At 39.2% G+C, this 20,701-nt stretch overlaps 1 protein-coding gene across 1 annotated transcript in view; it reads right to left on the reverse strand.

The window, feature by feature from the left end:
- Window positions 1–20,701, reverse strand: part of SNX9 (sorting nexin 9) — a 61,412-nt gene that overhangs the window by 16,299 nt on the left and 24,412 nt on the right. Inside the window, exons 5-11 of the mRNA XM_085055778.1 lie at window positions 10,061–10,244; window positions 9,153–9,306; window positions 6,797–6,881; window positions 6,393–6,518; window positions 5,992–6,109; window positions 3,061–3,191; window positions 1,508–1,611 (exon numbers count right to left, since the gene is read on the reverse strand). Of these exons, the coding sequence (XP_084911904.1) occupies window positions 1,508–1,611; window positions 3,061–3,191; window positions 5,992–6,109; window positions 6,393–6,518; window positions 6,797–6,881; window positions 9,153–9,306; window positions 10,061–10,244 (902 nt within the window). The remainder of the gene's footprint in view (window positions 1–1,507; window positions 1,612–3,060; window positions 3,192–5,991; window positions 6,110–6,392; window positions 6,519–6,796; window positions 6,882–9,152; window positions 9,307–10,060; window positions 10,245–20,701) is intronic.

Here is a 20,701-nt window from a genome sequence, read left to right on the forward strand (position 1 = left end):
AAAGCTCATGAGGTTACAATCCTTCAATCAAAACCAGGATGACACTGGACTCTCAAAATACAAGCAAAATTGTTTCAGTAAAGAACAGTAGAGACTGTAAAGAATATTTTCACACTAAAGAACCTAAGAGTTATTGAACAAGCTAGTTTGTCCACTTTGTAATTGAAGTAATAGCTTTCAAGATTCACACTTTTAACAGCCCTCCCAGGCACTAGAACATGTGGACATCTGAGAAGTTACAGCCACCCCAGCAGCTGCTTGGAAATAGGTCCCCAAAACTACTCCAGGCTGCCAGCCCCAGCCCAGGAGCCCACAGCCCCTGGTGAGCACTCTCCTCAGGCTGGTGTGCCTTCCCTGCTTGGGCACAAACTATTTACAGAATATATGCTGGTTGCTCTCTGCCAAGGGTCTGTATGTAGCACACTCCCTCTCCTGCACCCTATGTACAAAACCCTCCTGCTCCTTCACCCCTTCAGCTTTTACACCACTGGGATATACAGAAACCACATCAGCAAAGCAGTCAAGTTTGAAATCCTCATGTTCAAAGTGGAAGTGACCTAAAAATGTCCATGTTTTTCTCTTGGTACAGAACTGCTACCACACAGCTATTGTATCCCCTTAATATGCACTGCATCACTTGCATAGAGCCTGTGCTGGGATATTTCCAGCTGTAGACACACCACTGCTTTGCTACTATAAACACTTCTATCAAGTTTATCCACACACACAAAACATTATCCAAGTTTATGTGTTCTACAACAGCAAGCAAAACATGTAGTGTATACTACAGGTCTTCTAAGAAAAATTATTAAGCCTAAAGGAGTGAAATAAAGGCTTCATAGAAAATCCAGTCTTTAACTCTGTGAAACTCAAAGGTCTATCACCTACAGAAGGTACATTTAAAAAACATGTATATGTAATATACATATATATAAAAGAAATACATCAAATTATCATATTTCATTCTGGAAGTGCAAATGAAGTCCCTTGTAATTTTTAATAGCTTTCCATGGTTTTACATGGAAACTTTAATAGCTTTACATGGTTTTACAGATATTCAAATAATATGTTTGTGCATTACATGCAACCATTTTACAGAAACACTGTTTTGCTTATTGGTCCATCTACAGTTATCTTTAGCTACTTGGTAAGTCTAGCACATTTTGGAACTATTGAAGGATTAAAGATCAAAATACACTTCCGCAGCAATATAAAACATAACTCCATAGGATCTGACAGTACTCCATCCCATCAACTAGTTTTGAATAAATTCCTCTTTTAGGATCAGAATTCAACCACTGCAAAAAGACATCACATACAGTTCCATCAAATTTTGGAAGGGTTGATATGAAAATCTCGTATTTAAACAACTTTTCACTTCTGCCTTGATGAATACCTCTTCAAGTCCATGAATATATGTGCACACTTAGTGTTTGTATTTTGGATTATCTCAGTATCTATTGTATAACCAGATGCATAATGCCCATATAAAGGGAAACCACCTTACATTTCTACCATGTCCAAGTCAGGAGCTTCTGGTTCCATTGTAGAAAAGATCATGACTCCCACAGTTTCATCTTTTTCTGCCTTCCGCTTTCCAGTTTTCCACTCCTTAAAAAAAAAGAAAAAAGGCAAAAAACCAAATGGACAAAGTTTGATTTGACCACCACTAATCCTTCTTTAAAGGCATGCACTTAATGATTGAATTAAATGTTTAGGAGAACTATTAACGAACAGACCACTCCAGAACTAAAACCTTCCATTAAAAAATGAAAGCTTCAGTGGAGTCAAGGCCTTTTACAGTTTCCCAAACTTCTTCCCCTCTTCCTTTGTGCACTTCGTTATCTAAATGCTGTGGTCAACAGACCCATCTTGTGTATGACCGAAACAAAGTGTAAGAGCAATGATATACAGCTGTCTCTGCACATGGGATAAGTCTGATATCAGAAGATGCTCAAGCCAATCATGAAACTATTATGCAATTGTCACACTAAGTTCTTAGTGGTTAAAAATTCCCTATGTATTGCAACATCTATTCTATGTCTATAAATTAGAAACTAGGAACTGCTGACTAGCTGGCCGAATTATACAACACCCTACTAGCCATCCAACCAGCATTTCACCAGCACTACCACTTACTATTTTATTAAGCCTCTACTTACAGGATCAGAGAATAATTCTGGTTAGAAGTACCTCAGGAAGTTTGTAGTTCAACCTCTGACTCAAAACTGGTCAGCTGTGACCTTAAGTCACAGGGGACTTGAACTTTGGAGATTTTTAAGACCAGACTGGATAATTTACTTTTTCAACAAAGTCTGTGTGTACTTAGAAGTATGATTATTTTGAGGAAAAAGCAACAGAGTTTATCTGTTTATTTCCTCATTAGTAACAGAGCTGGAGCTCAGTCATGAAGAAACCATTATTTACTGACAATTTGCTTACTTGATTTATCATTTACTGAAGATTTTAATAATCTCTTTAAAAAAAGTATAATAAAGTGTGTGTGTGGATAAAAAATGCTTGGTTATATCAGATAAGACTGCAGCATATGTTTTTACAACCCATTTCAGTAAAAAATTGTGGTTTTGGGGGACAGGGATGGGGGCAGGGTGTTGTTTTTAAATATAATACAGGATCACACACAACCTAGATCTTCTACGAAGTAGCTTTTGTTAGCAAAGCAGCACCACTCAGAAGACCACAGTGATTAGTAAATCCAGCAGAGCAGGGAGATAGCCAAAAAAATTTGTATATGTTCCTATTCTGCTGGAGGACATGAACTGTCCCTTAAAACACAGTTTTAAGGGAAAAAAGCTACTTTTTAAGGCCACAAAGCTACTTTGAAGAGCACAACTCTGTTGGAATGGTGTGCAGCATTTCACATGAGCAACTTTACACCTTGTTTTGATCAATCAACTGCGTTAGGAGCCCTAGCAGTTCCCAGCCTGTCATTACTGCCCACAGCGTGGTGGCTACAGAGCTGAACTCTTGGTTTGACGAGGAACTGTGGGGGGACAGCAATTCCTGAATCTCAGTCTGCATGTGAACTTTATTTCCTACCTTCTCATCTCGGAAATTGAGAAATTGTTGGAAAACTTCACTTTCTGAGACAACAGGATGGCGACACATTCTCGTCATCCAAGCTTGCAGCCTCTCCATGCGCATTTTGATAAATTCTTCTTCAAAGCGCCCTGTTACACATTGAACAATAACTGTTAGATTTATAGGCCGATTTTTTTAATTAGTTTCTTTTTTTAACTTAAATTGAAACAACCTATAAGTCATCTGGTTAGTTATTAACAATTTAATGACTCAGAACTTATAAGAATCACAAAATCCTGAATTGGAATGCACTCACAAGGATCATCAGGTCGAACTCTCAAGTGAATGGCCCATTATGCTAACAAATCAAAAGAACCTTAAATTACAGTATACTGATTACTGATGAAGAGTTCTCCTCCTTTTTAAGATAGTCAGGAAATATTAAAAATCGTAATACCCACCCGCAATTAATTTAAAAAAAAATTTCGATGGAAAAATTAGGTATTCAGGTGACCCTAGAGAAAAGTCAGGCACAGGCTTGGAATGCAGGTGTTTTTCTGATATAGTCTAGTAAAGTTTTGGTCAATATGAGGTTCAAAACCACTGAAGAAAAAGAAACTACAGTCCAAGTTGCCATGCATAAGCTAACAAAGCACTGAAATTAAACTGGTGAAAAAACATTGAAATTGGATTACTCAAAAATATCTAAAATTACTCAAATACAAATCACAGATTTAAAAAGCAGTGCCTCCTTTAAATATATTTCCATATAGGTAAACTGGGGGAAAAAAAAAAAATCAAAAAATCTCAGTAAATCATATACATAAACTGGTTAGAATACATACATACATCTAAGACTGTAACTGATTCTTTTGGTACTTCATAAATTTTTAACACAAACTAAAAATGTAACATTTTTTTTTAAACCAGTAATGCATCATCACTGCGTATGCATAATAACATTTTAGTTTTATCACAAACTGTCTTCTTGAGAGAATCCTTTCCAGTTTTAAAAAATGCATGACATCAGACTTCTAAAGCATACAGTGCACAGAATTTGAAAGGAAAGAGAGATTTCTCCATCACCCAACTCTTCGAATTTCCATAGCAGCACAGATGAAAAGCCTTGAACATGTGTACTCTTTCAATATAATTCTACTGTAGTTACTATGGCAGCAGATCTACAAGGTTAAGTTTTTTGTGGTTTGGGGTTTTTTTTTATTATTGCAAACATGGAAACTAGCAAGACTAGCAGGTAAATAACACAACTAATGAAAAATGAACTTTGTGCATGGGTATTTTTCCTGCAAATTAGCAAAAAAAAAGAAAAAAATCAAACACTACAGAAGAGACATTCAGTAATCCTTTGTTTCATTTTTAATCTATACAGAAATCTCCACAGCATTTCTGCAAGGAACGCAAAACAACAGAACAGTAGCAGTTGGAATTTACATGCTGGTCATTAAGCGTATCATCACCAGTATGTCATGAAAACCAGGATCCTAACAAAATCTTCCCGTCAAGACCAATAGACAGAAATACTTTTGTAGACAGTCTTCAGAAAGAAGCCTCCTAAGCACAATGAAAGACAAGAAACTTTTCCCAGATTCCTCATGATTGCAGAAAAAGAGACATATTTTTTTTTGAAATAATTTTTTGGCATGAGGCTAGTTATTCTCTCCCACACATTCCAGAAGACAGAAATTCACAGGCAATGGATTTTGCCAAGATGCAATGCCAGACTCTTGAGTCTTTTAAGATATAATTACAATGAAATCTAGAGACCCCATCAGGTCTTTCTGGTTTCTTTTTAGTAGACATGCATGCATATGTTTAAATAAAAATGCTGGTCAATTCTAAACACGAGGCTAAGGGGAAGAAGTCACTTCCTCACTTTTCAGTTTCCTCGGCATTTATCCCAGTAACTTCATCAATGCTTAGCTTTCTTCAAACACAGCAGAGCTGCTGCATTTTGAGTGATGCCCACAGCAACGTGGTTGGCGACATGCCGGTGCTTGTATGTTTGGTTTTGGCTGTTTATCTTACAGGCTGTATAAAAACCTTACCAGAAAACATACAAGTGGAAGTTGGCTAAAGAAATGCATTTTCCTCCTCTAGAGGTGTCCATTCTTCACATGTACTCTAACATATACTTGTAGGAAGGAAGCCAGAGACTACTGAAACCGCACAGGCATTGTCATTTTCTATTGCAATGACTAAACTTATGTGCATTTAAAGGGTCCAATCCTACTATTCTTGAAGTCAGAACAAAAGACTTCCACATGCTTCAGACAGTTTGGTCAAGCTGAACAGATATCAAACCAGAGCAGAATGCTGCACAAATGAAAGATGCTTTTTAAATCAAGTGTGAAAACAAGCAAGAGAAGAAACAGCTGCAACATTTCACTTGGAAGCACAAAATCCCAGTTTGTCAGGGGATGCTCCTTTTCCTCTAGGAACTTTGTTTCAAAGCTCCTATAACACATGTACAATCAAATGCAAAAGAGAAAAACCCAAACAAAACCAAACACAACGCACACCCCTCTCCAGCCCTCAATAAAACCCCACTCAAAGACATTTGCCCAGCCAATCAGCAAACATGGAACATAAGCAGCTATCTCTTCTCTCCAATCGTAATTATTAACTCACGTAGTAACCAGGGGGTTGGGTTTTGCTTTAAATTACCTTTTTTTTTTTTAAATCAATGGACTAGATAATTGAATCTCAGTTTTGAAGCGATTCTCTTAGTACTGATCTTTTATTATTAATCAGTCATAACAACTCATGGTAAGTTTTGAATTGTGAGAGGTTGGCGTTTCTTTGACACATTCTTTAAAAATAATAGGAAAAACAAACAGTAAGAAATAACTGAACTTTTATAACTGAGTTGTTATAAAAAAGTGATTTCCTTATTTCCCATTCCATGGATTCAGAACTGGGAATAATTACCTGTTACTTGCTTGTCTGGAAGAGAAGGGATTGGAATGGCTAATCCAAATTTAACCAGGAGCCGCTCATACAACCAGTCAAAGTGCTTGTATCTGTGGTTGACAGACCGATTAGTGTTCTGTAAGAGAAACACAACTCTGAACTTGGACAGGCATCTACACATAGAGACATTAAACGAGCTTGACCAGAATGGTTACCACATGGAATATAAGTAAAATTTATATTTAGAGCCTTATTACAGAAGAACTTGAAATTCCAGAACAAAGCAAATCCTTGGTGGAAAAAGGTACAACTACCACTTACTCTTACAATGCTCTTACCAAGTCACACAAACTATATTATTTATATGTACAAATGATACATATTTTTGAGACAAAATATTCTGCTTCAGATACACTTACAGTGCAGGTCAGCTGATACTCAATGTAGCTCTTAAGACCATACATTTTAGAACCTTTTTTGGGATCTGCCACCACACAGTCAAATGTAGAGGTAGGATATACCCACATTGGGCCATAATCACCAATCTGTAAGAAATTGCAAATATTATCTTTAAATACATCATGTTGCCCCAGATGCAAACAAGGAGACAAATGTCCAGTATCAGTTTCTTCTGATACACATATCCTTCTGACATATATTTCTTCCAAATACATACAGCAATCTTGAGGATGAAAGTTCAGTTGAAAAAGCAGGGAAAGGTGGGGAGGATTATAAAACTCACCCAACCAACCAATGCAAAAAAAGCAACCCAAAACCAAACCATACCACCCACACAGAAAAATTGCACACGCCCCCAGCTTACAATTATGGGAATCTTCTCTTTGGGTTTTGCTAGCTGCTTTGCCAACAGATACTGTTCCATTCCAGGTTTTGCAAATCCAGGAAATCTAACAATAAAATGAAGTGATAAGTTTATTCCAGATTCTCCTTCCTTTGACATATGCAGAATTACCTGCCATTATAGGAAAAGAAACTTAAGTATTTCTCAAGTATAGAAAAGAATTTATGCAAATTACTTTAACAACCAGCAATCTGCACTGAAAAAAGGAAAAAGTTTTAACTACTGACTTCCAGCTTTTTTTTGTGTGTCTCTGTGCATCTGTTTGTGTAATACAGACCCCTTCCTCCAGAGCAGGGGGGCTATTTGTGCTCTGCAGTCCATCATACCAAACATAACAGGAAGACGCAAAGTAACATCTGTCACTCCTCTGCAGCCCCACCCTCTCTGGAAATTACACACACACAGATGCTCATGCACCTGGGATTTCAAATTACAAGAATTCAATCATCTGAAAGAATGACAAACAGCAGATTTATCAAGTGCTTCTAAACACGGGTTATCTTAAATAATTTATCCACCAATCACAAAAATCACTATAATGTCCTTAAAGTCTTCCAAAATGTCCTATAAAAAGCAAATAGTGGTCCTCTTTCTAATTAGGAAGATAAGTATGGCCCTTGAAATATTGCCAACCTGCTTGCAGACACATGAGCAGTAAAGCAGGACTTACTTCACACACAAAAAAAATCTCTTAAATAAGGTATTTTTGTGAGTTCACAAGTAAACAACAATGCAGAGATACTCATGCAATACTGGACATAAAACCGGCCAATGAACAAAATTAACTAGTCATGCAGAGACAGCTGATTTTAGTTATATACCCAAGCAACCATTATTCTACAATCTTTTTCCACTCTGCTTTCATCCACTTAGAGATTACCACACACTAACTCCCAGAGTAACAGCAGTTTCAGAATAAACAAACATTAAGCTGTAACATAATGCTAGTGTAACCCTGACAAAGCTTGATGCCACTGTAAGATTTTTATCCGTAAAATCAAACTTTCTGTGGCTCAAGAATCAACTTGGATGATGCACAAACACAGCAGAACAGAACTTTTGCCCGCTAGAAACTCAAGTTGCTCAAGAACTCTGGGGCAGTATCTCTGATCAGTTTCTACTGTATGGACAAGCCATCCACCACCTTTGACTTTCATTAAGAACAAACTGTCAAAGACAGTTAAATTTTAAAGACTTGAAGTTCAGGCACTGTGAAAGGGTGTCCCATTCTGCTCTAAAAAGGGGACTCGGGAAGGATTCTTTTAATGGATTTCTCGGACAAAAAAAAAAATGCAGTGCTAACGCAGCACTATTATATCTGAAAACTGTTTATTGGTAAGGAAAGGGTAAGTGCTCCTACCCAAGTGGGACAGGAAAAGCAACACAGAGGGAAAGAGAGACAGAGAGAGAAAGAGAATACTGGGCAAATCGCTCCTGCTGCACCCTGGGCGCCCCGTCGGTGAGTCTGGCAGATGGAGTGTGCGATGTGAGCTACGAGAGTCTGTGTGGCTCCCGGGGCGCAAGATCAGGGACAGGACTCGAGGCGGTCAGGGTTGGAGCACGGTGGCTGCAGGCAGCAGCTCCGGGCTGGGTGCAGGCAGGGTGCAGGCAGGGTGCAGGCGGTAGCAATGGCTCCGTCGTCGGAGAAGCAGCGAGCACAAGGTTGTCGCAGTGAAGCAGAGCAGGACACGGGCAGACAGGACAGCCAGGAAAGGAAAAATGCGAAGGGGGCGAGGGGGACAGAGCTGACCCCCCGGGAGAACCCCTGCTCCCTCCAAGAAACCCAAAGAAAATGGCCTCGTTGTGACACAGCTAGCTGCTTTTATGCGCTTGGCTGTCCTATAGCGTGCCTTCCCGCGCACTTTTCCCGCGCTTTTTTCCCGGGCATCCGGGGATCTGCCCCACCAGCGAGGGGAGGAGGGTTGCCTGCAGACCAGCACTGGAAGCTTTCTCTCTCCTGACTGGCTGCCAGGCAAAGCCTCTCAGGGGACAGAGCTCCCAGAATGTACCCTAAGGTAACTTTTCTTTACCTCACGTATAACATAGGTTGAGGCATAAATAAGAATCAGACTGGCCTCTCACAAAGGGTCATTTGCCTTTATGATACCTCCAAAATATATACAGCTTTGTCATGTACTTTCAAGCTTTCAGGGATCTGTGTCCTCTGACTGTTCACGCAGTACGCTGAACTACAAATCCATTTTCTCTTCTACCCTAAAGCTGTAATATTTACATTGCTTATTTCAAGAAAGTTTACACATCTTTACAAATTCCAATTCTCTTCAATATATACACATTCCCCTGCATTTTCCATTACTTGTTAAGTGGTAACTTCATAGCAGCTGCACGAGAATTTCCACGCTGGACCCCCCCAGGCTCTGATGCCTCAGTCTCCTTGTAACCAAGGTAAGATGGTGAAGTTGATTTTGGGTCATCCCAGTCATCATCCCAGTCATCGTCATCAGCAGCTGCTAAAGTACAGGAGGGGTCAGGGGATAGGGAAAGGAGAAAGTTACATAATTTGTCTTCAAAAGCAGAAGTAGGTTCTTCAGCACTCACATACAAATAACCAACCAGGTAAATATATTAAAATCGGGTTCAGCTTTCTATTTTATGATTCCTCCTCAATTACCACTATCTCCACCAAATACAACCTGCACTAGAACTCCACTGAGGGAAAGAAAAAGAAAAAGAAAATAAACAAGGAAGAAGAGATTAAGGTGTGTTAAGATGAATTCAACTGTGTTCCATATTCACAGACTCCAGGTTAGCATTCCCCAGTTAGGGGTTCTCTCCTTAATTTAGGATGTTACCACAAAAAGCCTTCTGAAAGGCTAGTCACTTCTTAAAATTAAGCATTTAAGAAACTACTCCTTCAAAGGCCTGACAGCACAAATTTAAGGGATTTTAAAAGTTCCAGTTATGCAAGCTGAACAATGTGTCTGAGAATAGACCATACATGCCAAAGACTTTGGTTTGTCAGATTTCCATACAAGTTTCAGCTGTCTGTTACTGTGGATCTGCTTTTTAAAAAAATATTTAATTTTTAAAAACCTTACTACTCTAGTGTCCAGATTACCCACATGGCAATGTGCTACTAGAAAAATGGTTTTGTTTGGTTTTTTAAATAAGCCATGGTCTATAGTTATGAAAGATTAAATAATTCTTATCTCTACTGTCCACCTACTCTAATTTATTTAAAGAAATAGAGCATTATTAACACACCTGGTCCTTGATATGCCTGTGGATGACCAAATGCTGCTGCTGCCTCCCAGTTATTTGAAGCACTGTTCCTCTGGCCAGCTGCACTTTCAGGTTTCGTTGCCCAGCTGTCAACAGCATTTCCATTATCCCAGTTCCCAGACTTCCCAACATTCCAGCTGGACCAAGGATCATTGGCAATGCTTGCCTACGTTGTATAAAGACAAAAGTAAAGAAGAATTGAGCTGCTGAAGAAATGAGCAACAACCACATACTTTCTTCTTTAAGTCTTTGATCTCCTGCTGGTAAGCTGAGTTTGCATTCAGAACTTCACTTGTTTGATTTAGAAGCAGCTGCCAAATCTTGCATTTCCAGCTACACAACTCTTACATGCTGCAAGGACCTGGAAGAACTGATCAGCTTTCCAGCAGTGTGACACCAATACATACTAATAAGTGTGCTTCTCCTCAGGGAAATTAAATTATTTGTTGCAACAGTGTTAGGAAGCAATCTCATCCATGATAATTATTTTACACTGACACCTTAAGTATGGTACTTGTGAACTATTAATTACCTAAAGCCATGGGCTAATTAGCACATTTAAAACCGGAACTCAGAAGTTCAAGAATGAGGTTTTTGCAAATACTTATTTTATCAACGCAGATTAGTGGCTTTACTAAAAGCAAATACTAAATTGCCCACCCACACTATCACTATTGGTGCAGCAGTTAGGGAGTTAAAGCCCAATAACCCTGCTGAGCTTCCATGTCAGAGCTTAACTCATTCACAGTGGAGATGGGGGAAGAAAATAGACATCTGCCAGGGAACAGTCTGGTATCTCCCTGTAGACCTACTCTCTCAGCATAAGCTTGTGGTGAAGGTAATCACACACCCCCTCTGTTGTGGAGGTGGAAACCTCAGCGAAGGAGTGCAGAGCAGACATGTCTCTAACTACTGCATTTGGCAAGTTCATCTTGGATTAATAGCTTAGCATCCTGCTCAGCTCCTTGGTTTTAACACTACATTTTGAAAAATCATTGACTAGTTAAGTGTAGCCTACTTCAGACACTTAGTGCAGAGACTTGCTGGCAGGAAGAAAAACTGCACACATATTGAAACCCACACACCCAAAGTGTAGGAGGAAGAAAGAGAAGAGGAAGGAAAGCAAACAAAGCTGAGAAGGCTTGTCTTGTTCAGCAGAGGGAGAAACTGAGTTTTGTAAAAAGAAACCTCAAATCCTACTGATGCTAGTGGATTATTTTTATCATGAAGCAGCATATAAAAGAAGAGGTGCCTAATATAAATTAATTACTATTAGACTATAACATTTACATGTATCTTAGAACATTTGCCAATATAGGAAACTTAATAAAACTCCCACTAAAAGCCGAATTATTGTCTGCAAAAAATGTTGAGTAAGTTTCTTACACAAAAAAGTACAGTTACTCCACATCCCATTTTTCTCCACTAAATATTCTCTCCTCTCATTTCAACTTTGACATTCTACTTAGGAATAAGAACTCTCCCTTCAGTTTTTTCTCAGATAAAGTCATCTGACAGTCAGATTTCACAGACACTACCAAACCATAAAGACTCAAAAATGATGTTGATACCATATAACACCTTTATATGTTTAAATTCACAATCCCCAGGATCTGGAAATTAAGACCAAGCTCCCAAGCTGAGGAGAAAAATCACCATTCAGAAGACTTACAAGTGTCAGTGGGTCTCTAGGAATTGACAGAGAGAGACAGATTATGTGGACAGCTTCTACAGTGATAGCTTGTGGATTTATTTTTTGGAGGATGTAACTGATGCAAGAACACTATTCCCTGGGGGAGCAATATTTTTGGATAGCTGATACACAGTGCTACTTGGTGCAAATTACAAAGAACTTGCTGGTAGCTTACATCAGTCTGCTTTCTTCCTATGATATTCACCTTGTATGAGTTTATGTAGAGAGAAATAATCATACATGGCATTAGTCAGAATTCACTCTTTGCTAAATGAAATCACACAGGGCTGGGGCCCAACCACATGGAAAAGCATGCATTGCTTCTAACATAACTTGGAGCACCTAGAAAAGACTAGTTTGCATAATATATAATATGCCTATACTTTGGCCATATATTTTGTGCTGATCACTAGCACATGAAAGCCCAGAAGTGCAATGATAGCCAAAAAACTGAGTCAAGTTTTCCTTTTCTCTGTAGTAGTTCACGTGAAATCTGGTACATGAGTAAGTGGCAAAGAAACCTTAAAATCTGCTGCAAAAAGGGGAAGGCAATAATATTAGCACTGGGCACACTACTGAAGAATGACTGTCAAAAGCAATCATCAAACTTGCAGACAAATGCTGATACACACTAGATGCTGTACAGCAAAGGGAAATATATTATCTAAATTGTGATCTCAGATATCTTATCTCTATGTACCTATATGGAAGCACTGTTCAAATCAGAAAAATTTTACTTTGAAGTGTCTAAGAAAGCTCTGGGATAAGCTCTTGCCCCTAGGTGTACTACCTATAGGCTATAAAAGGGGTGGAATACGCTACTTCCCCCTCTGTTCCTTTCAACCAAAGAGTCCTCATTTCCTTCTGAAGCACTGGGGAAGAGGGTAAGAGATGGCTTGAGGATGTATATATATAGACAACAACTTTCAAAGAGCACTTACAGGACTCCCTTCACCTTTCTTGAAATATTTTCCTACATGCCCACAGATTGTGGACACTCCTAAGTGGTAGTCAACAATCAGTAAACATGGAAAAGGGATCAGGAATCAGGCCTGCATCATGGAGGACCAAATAAAGACATACCAGTTAACAAAGGGTAATATTGGCTCCAGTCAGCAGTTCTGAGGATATCAACAGCTGACAATTTCCATACAAGAAGCCATTTATGTGGCCTAGCTGTGGTTGAATAAACCCTAAATTAACCAGAAAGTATTTTGCAAGTAATTAAATTACACATTCTTACACCTTTAGTTTTCCATAACTGAAACTGGTAATCCTCTGATCTCTCCTTAGTCATCACAAAAAAGGTGAAGAGCCCTTGCAAGAAGCTGATATTTAGTCAATATGTCATAGAGCACACCCAATATCCAAGTATTCAAGCCATCTCAAATGCACACAAAAAGAAATGCCACACCACAGAACTAAGAAACTAATCAGCCTTCAAATGAAGCATTGTATCTCTCTACTCTCCAAGGTAACATCAAACAAGTACAGTGAGATTAAATTCAAGGATAAACTCCTAAAAGGCAGCTGATTTTCCCTTTTGTGCACTACTACAGACTTGTTCACTCCTACTGTTCTATGAGAAAAAACAAGACAGAAGAGCTATGTCAGGAATGGACAACAGAGGGAACCATTACTGAATGCTGTAAGAGGATTCCAGGAAGAGCAGATTCAAACTCACTACAGAAACAGATCATTTGTGGTGGGGCCTGGGGGATGGGAAGAGAAGTCTAGAATTTTAAAGATCTAATAATAGTTGAATGAGAAAAAAATCCACCACAACAGAAAAATCCTCAGCTTGGAAATGGAATGTCAGTATCTTTACCAAATGAATCATTGATTAAATAGAAGTGACATATTTGCTACTTTTCAGAGAATTCAAAGCTATAGACCATAAAACTAAGATAAGGACTGAGGTGTCTCTCTGCCCTGGCTAAAAATCTTTATTTGATCTCTTGGCTAACTAATTTGTTTCTGGCAGACTCCTTCCTCATATTAATGCATGCTCCTGATGGACAAATAGATCCATTCTACTCCTGAAGGACAAAAGCCCAAACAAACACAACGTTCAGATGGTAAAACTAATTTAAGTACCCAAAAACACCTAGGTAACTGTGCCATCAAAAATAATGACCTCCAACGGCAAGGAATACACCTTGAAATCTACTCAGAGACAGAAGCCATGCTGAAGCAGTGAGTAGCAAAAGTAAGCCTGATCAGATCAAGGGAAGTTCATGACAGCCAAAGCTGCAATGAGAAGTGTTATGCTCTTGATGAGGGCTTTAAAAGAGATAGACAGCACAGAGCAACGGCAGAAAACAAGAAAAGTCAAGGTGACTCAGCTGAATAGCTCACAGGAATGAACATACCTCTCCAGTTTTATAGCTGCCTTAGTTACCTGCATGGAAACAAAGCCTTAAGCATACTCCGACATTACACTAAAGTTCTTTGGATAGCAATCTCTGATAGATACATTAAAAAAATCCAGCTAAGTGAGTATATAGACAGACACCTTAAAAATCAAGTGTTTTTCTCCAGGAAGAATGATAAAGGACTAAAAGCCTACTCTGCAGCAATCACAGAACTGCATTCACTGTGCTGCATTTAAGATAGAACAAGTGTGCACATTAACAGATAACTGAAGCAGATGCCATACCCACGATATTTTATGGTTAAGCTTTCTTCTTGATAGGTATTCACTTTAGCAGTGTGGTCCAGGGCATTTCTTCCACTTCTGAAGGAAGGCCCTCTTTTCTACAGTACAACATAAACATCCTTAAAGAAATCCTCTAGGAAAAGCAAAAGTGGAGATAGGCTAGATTTTAAAGAATAACCAGCCTTACAGACTTACCTACTAGAATGCTCCTGCAGATAAATACTTGAAAGTGACATGACCTCCAGAAGCAGCTGGCAAGGAAGCTGTAGCAATGCCGTCCTAGGAACCCATTTGTTCCCCAGCTGCTCCTGTCTTCTCACTTCCTTCCAGAGGAAACCATTGTTCAACACCTCCACTACCAGCCTCACTGCCCCCTTCATAACTTAGTTTCTGCACTGGAGCTGGGCTTTTCCGGCTCACCACACAAAGCCAAGGCACATCCACTACACACTCGTTGCTTTCAGCCCAAAGTAAATCTAAACTACCAGTGGACAAACTGAGATGCTACCACGAAGAGCAGAGCAGTTACCTTTATGTTCTTTTCCTGCTTCCAATCCCATTTCCTTACTTGTAAGGTTATTCACAACCAAACTGGGCTAGGGGCTGCATTGCTTGTGCACAGTGCAGGCACAAGATTTCCATCTACCATCTTCTGATTCAGCTCAAAAAAATCCATCTTTGAAGTACAGAACAGTGTTTTAGAAAGATACATAATTTAGACTCGTGTAAAGAATACTCAGTGATAGGATGAGGGAAGGGGGAAACACAACTATTGTCATTCTGACTGCTTCAAGGAAATAATTTTTTTTAATTAGAGTTTGCTTAGTTTCAACTTTCAGCCACTAAAAATCCTATATAATTTATTCAATGGAGCTCTCTCACGCTTCTGTCTTTGTTACTCACACCTGCATATGTAAATGGCAATCAAGTCACTTCTTTATACCCTTGTCTTCTCTTAAGCTGATTTCAACTCTTGAAACACAGATGAGAAATTTCAGACAGTTTCCCAAGTAGCATTCACAGCAATGCCAGAAAGAGAAGAAAAGCTCCCTGTTCCTCTTTGACGTTCTCTAGACATCTGAGAATCAGGCTATGAAGATTAAACACGGCTTTATCCTTCATTTTTGGGAAAAGCACTCTATTTTTGTTTGGAAACAGATGAGAGGGGTTTCCCTAGTTGCCTTTTTTTTTTTTTTTTGGAGGAATTGAAGAGTATTACTGTGTATTTTAAGTTTATTACTTTCAATTACAAATGCCCATGATTCCACTTTAAAGTAAGTGCTCAGTGAACAAAAACAAACAAACAAAAACCAAGCAAACAAATGAAAAATCAGGAAGGAAACCACAAACGACACACTGCAGTTAGCCCCCTGCTGTCTGCTGTGGTGAAGGGGATTGTGCAACTCGTGTGCCACGTGGCACACGAAGTGTGCAGGTTAGAAGAAATGCTCACAGGAGGGCTGACAAAATTGTCACCATTATCAAGTTAAAACATTCTTTATATTGTCAGTGCCAAACTACTAGACCACAAGGCTACTTCAATGAAATAAAGAGGTCAAATGAAAACAAAGTAGTGCAGAGTCCTGGGAAAGAATAACTCCAGGCACCAGTAGAGGCTGGGGGCTGACCTGCTGGAAAGCAGCTCTGCAGAGAAGGACCTGGGGGTCCTGGTAGACACCAAGCTGTCCATGAGCCAGTAGTGTGTCCTGGTGGCAAAGATGGCCATCCTGGGTTCATTAGGAAGAGCATTGCCAGCAGGTGGAGGGAGGTGATCCTGTCCCTCTACTCAGCCCTGGTGAGGCCACATCTGGAGGGCTGTGTCCAGTTGTGGGCTCCTCAGTACGAAAGGGACATGGAGCCCTTGGAGCAGATCCAAAGGAGGGCTACGAAGTTGATTAAGGGACTAGAGCATCTCTCTTATGAGGAAAGGCTGAGGGAGGCCTGTTCAGCCTTGAGAAGATATTACTGAGGGGACCTCACCAATGTCTGTAAGTATCTGAAGGGAAGGTACCAAGAGTTTGGATCTAGGCTCTTCTTGGTGCTGCTGAGCAATAGAACAAGAGGAAACAGACAGAAACTGGTGCACAGGAAGTTCCACCTGAGCATGAGGAAGAATTTCCTTACAATGTGGGTGACTGTCCACTGGAACAGATTGCCCAGAGAGGTTATAGAGTTTTCCTCACTGGAGATACTCAAGAAGCATGTGGGCACAATCCTGTGCCACGTGCCCTAGGATGACCCTGCTTAAGCAGGGAGATTGAACCAGATGACCCACTGTGGTTCCTTCCAACCATATCCATTCTGCAATTCTGTGAATCGTACAAGGAAAAAAAAAGCATACCAACACTGAAAATTGTGGAAAACTATTTCAATAGTCAGATTTTGCCTGAGGGTATGAGTGCAAATGAAGGCAAGCAGTGATCACAGTATTACAGCAGTTTAACAACTTCCTGCTTAAACCTTTGCATTCCCTGGGTCATCCACAAAAATTCTCAAGACAACTCTATAATTGGAATTGGTACAATCACTGTCATATGTTGGATGGTTATTTTTTAATATGTGAATGTGATTCATTTCAAAGCAAGCAAGCCACTGTTTCCAGTACTGTAGAGAAGCCATTGCCTTGTACTTCGCTTAAATGAGAGTTGGTCACAAATTCCTGTTATGAGTCTGAATGCAATACTGTGATTGAGATGGTGGAGGGGAAAGAGTTGCTTTCAAATCACATGTAGCAACGGAGCATTTTATACTGTCATTATGTGTAACAAGAACTAGAAGTTACAACTGTGTCTGTAACTCCCATGGTGACCTTACCTGTGTATTTTATATGATAATTTAGCATACTGGTTTAACAAGACAAACTGGACTTGGTCAAGTACAAGTGAATTACATTTCCTGTGATGACACTTCTGGTTTACTACACACACAATCATCAGAGAATAGAAATGCTGTTATATAAATTCAGTAACACGAAAATGTCAGAATTTCCACATAAATAGAACACTGCACTCTTAATAGGAGCATTGTATTTATTTACTTCAATCTTAGCATTTATTGGTGCTCATAGCAATTCAGGGAGGGAGAGTTACAGTATGCAAATTTAACAATGACAATTTGCCTTTCCAGCACTTCATTGCAAAAAGCGTGAAAGATATGAAGTAAAATTTTGGGAATAGCTTCCTTAGTGTCCTCCTTATCCATGTTCAACAGCTTATGTCTGCACACCAGGTAACTTGAGTTGCCTCAGCTCCTGCACATCAAACTACGTACTTTCACTACTACTTATTCATCCTGTCTGTACATAAGCCCCACAGCTTTCTGAAGGGAAAGGGCTTTGCACACGTAAGAGTCCATTTATCTTACTTTTCTTCTGAAAGAGAAAATATCCCAAACGATTTCACTCTTACCACTAGATAAAACAATACAAACATAAGAGGTTTCTGTTAAATGCTTCCTGTACCTACCCATAGGGCCTTGCTGCTCTGCCCACAACATAACTGAAGACACAAAACACGTGGATTCTCTAGGGTCAACAGGAATTAACAGAATGATCTGTAATTCACAAAAATGCGAACACTCAGGATACTTATTTTAGCCCAAACTAAGAGCCATACAGTCATCTTCATAGATAACTAGACTTGGCAGTGATTAGAGAATCAGTGTCAAGAAAAGGGAACAAACTCCTCTACTAATGCAACTCACAGTTTGGTACAAGAACTATTTTTGTATCTTGAATATAGGGAAGCCACATCTACAGCTCTTACGTCAACGTAGCTGTGATCCCCTTCCACCCTGAAACAGGCAGTACTCCAATTTATTTTCATTTATACATTTTTAATATTTGCTTTCTACTCTGCAAAGAGGGGAAAAAAAAGAAAGATAAAAGGCTATACTGAGCTCTAGAGAGAAGGGAAGAGAAACCATACAAACTAAAATATACACTCTACTAAAATTTGTAACATTTCTATCCTACATTCAAGCCTGCAAGGTACACAGGCTGTAAACAGCTAGACTACATCATGGCTAATTGTACACACAGTCTGCCTACAGACCACTAATGAAATTACGGTACAGATAGTGTTTTAACTTCTTAATAAGAAGAATTAGCTTGGGCCAATATAGTTGTAACAAAATCTAAATAATTCAGATAAACAATATAATTAAACAGAGAGCCCACGCTTGTTCACAACTTCTAAAACATTTTAAGTTAGATAAATGAAAAACCACCACAAGTTGTAGTTCCGGATAGGGGAAGAGAGATCATTGCTGGTAAAACAGCAGTCTCTGAACCTTAAACACTAGCAAAATAAATGCAAATACATCAATGACTAGATGAGCACTAGCCTTGACCACCACAAAAAACCCCAAACCAACCCAGCTGGAGGAGACCACTCAGAATGAGTTTTACATTTTAATTGTCTTTCCATACATACTTAAATTAGGAGGGCTCCAAATGCCACCAAGCTAATAACGTCTTGCTCAATTGCAATGAGAATCACTATAAAAGTGTGAAACAGAATGCCCTTAACTGCTACAGCCCCTGGAAGAAACTCAGCATTAAAGAAATACTATAAGAGAAAAAATCGTTCAGCTTTTTTCATCAAAAATGACAATTTTTTTGTTCACTGTATTTGTCAGGGTCACTTGGTTTAACCTGACAAAATTTATATTCATTTCAGTGCCATTATTGCAATAGTATTCCAATACCAACAGAGTATACAGGTAACTTACTTTAAAATATATAAATATATAAATATATATGCAACTCTAACAAATAGAAATACCATAAATGCTGATATACTTAGTCACTGGCTGTTCCAAATGACAGTCTAAAATTAGCACCCTGCATTGCCACTCAGAGAAACAGTGGATTGACAGAGAAGAAAGATTTGTCATTCTCTTTGCTCTATCCAAGAGCTACCAGGTCAAAATAGGACAAGACTCATACAAAAGCCAAGCAACAGCCTCCATCCTTGGCAACTAAGGCTTCCTTAAATTGTATTTTCTTGAATAATTTTTTCAAAGCTTTTCAGACATTAAACCACAAATGCTATGGGCAGATGCAACATTGAATTCTCCTATCTGCTCATCTTCTTCGGAGTATGTAAATAGTCACCATGAGTAAGTTTTATTTCCCCGCATTTTGTGTTTAATTATCTTCGCTGCTTCCTGTGATTGCCTTGATGTCCCCAGTATCTTCTCAGACAGCTCCTTAAAAGAGCAGCTGCAAATTTTACAAAGGCAGCCTTTGCTGGGACACCACTGATGCAAGGAATGAGCTGGAGAGTGTGAACTGCCAAGGGTCAGGTGGAATTCTCCTTAGGATGTATCTCTGTGCCCCTTTTCTACTGTCACTTTACATATGTGGCAAACCCAGGCAGGGTACAGTATCAAAGTGTTGCTGTGGTTACTGAGTCTCAGGGAAGAAAAGGAAGGAAAAGAAATTGCTTTTTAATTACTTTTCAGGAGATTATTTACTGAACAACAACAAAAACCTTATTAGGAAAACACAGACAGGGAGTAGGGCAGTATGTGAGTTGATGTTTTCTTAACACCAAAAAGTTATGGTTACCAGAGTAGGAAACCAAAAGCCTCTTGCTTGACTGGAAAGCAAAAGGGATGGGGGAAGAAGGAGGAGAGTTGTTTGAGTGGGCATTTGTCTTCCCAAGTAATGGTTATGCATGATGGAGCTCTGCTTTCCTGGAGATGGCTGAACACCTGACTGTCCATGGGAAGCAGTGAATCAATTCCTTATTTTGCTTTCCTTGCATATGCAGCTTTTGCTTTACCTATTATGCTGTCTTTATCTCAATCCAAGAGTTTCCCCATGTTTACCCTTCTGACTACCCATCCCTTTGAGGTGGTAATAAGCTGCTGAGTGGGTTGAGCTGCCTACCAGGGTTAAACACCAACACTGTGATTTAACTGGTCTCCTAAAAATAGAAACAGGAAAAGCACCACACTCCCATTTCAACTCAGCCAGATCTATTATTTTTAATAAAGCTTGGTACTGAAAGACTACACAACAACCTGGTTTGTTTTTTTTACTTACTATTAGAAGAATGGAAGGAATTCTAAGAATTAAAACATCTTCTGACTTACTGAAATAGGGGAGTGGGGGCATTGTGTAACTGTGTGTGTGTGTTAGAGTGACAGTGTTTACAGAAAGCAATTTCTTCAATACAGTAGTAGTAAGAAAAAGTCCTAAATCATCCTGTTTATTCAGAATTGCTTTTATAAAGACTTCTTGTAATAAACTTGTACCCCCTGC

Source organism: Lichenostomus cassidix, chromosome 3 (genome assembly GCF_008360975.1).
Source record: "Lichenostomus cassidix isolate B80296 chromosome 3, HeHo_3.0, whole genome shotgun sequence".
Lineage (NCBI taxonomy): Eukaryota > Metazoa > Chordata > Aves > Passeriformes > Meliphagidae > Lichenostomus > Lichenostomus cassidix.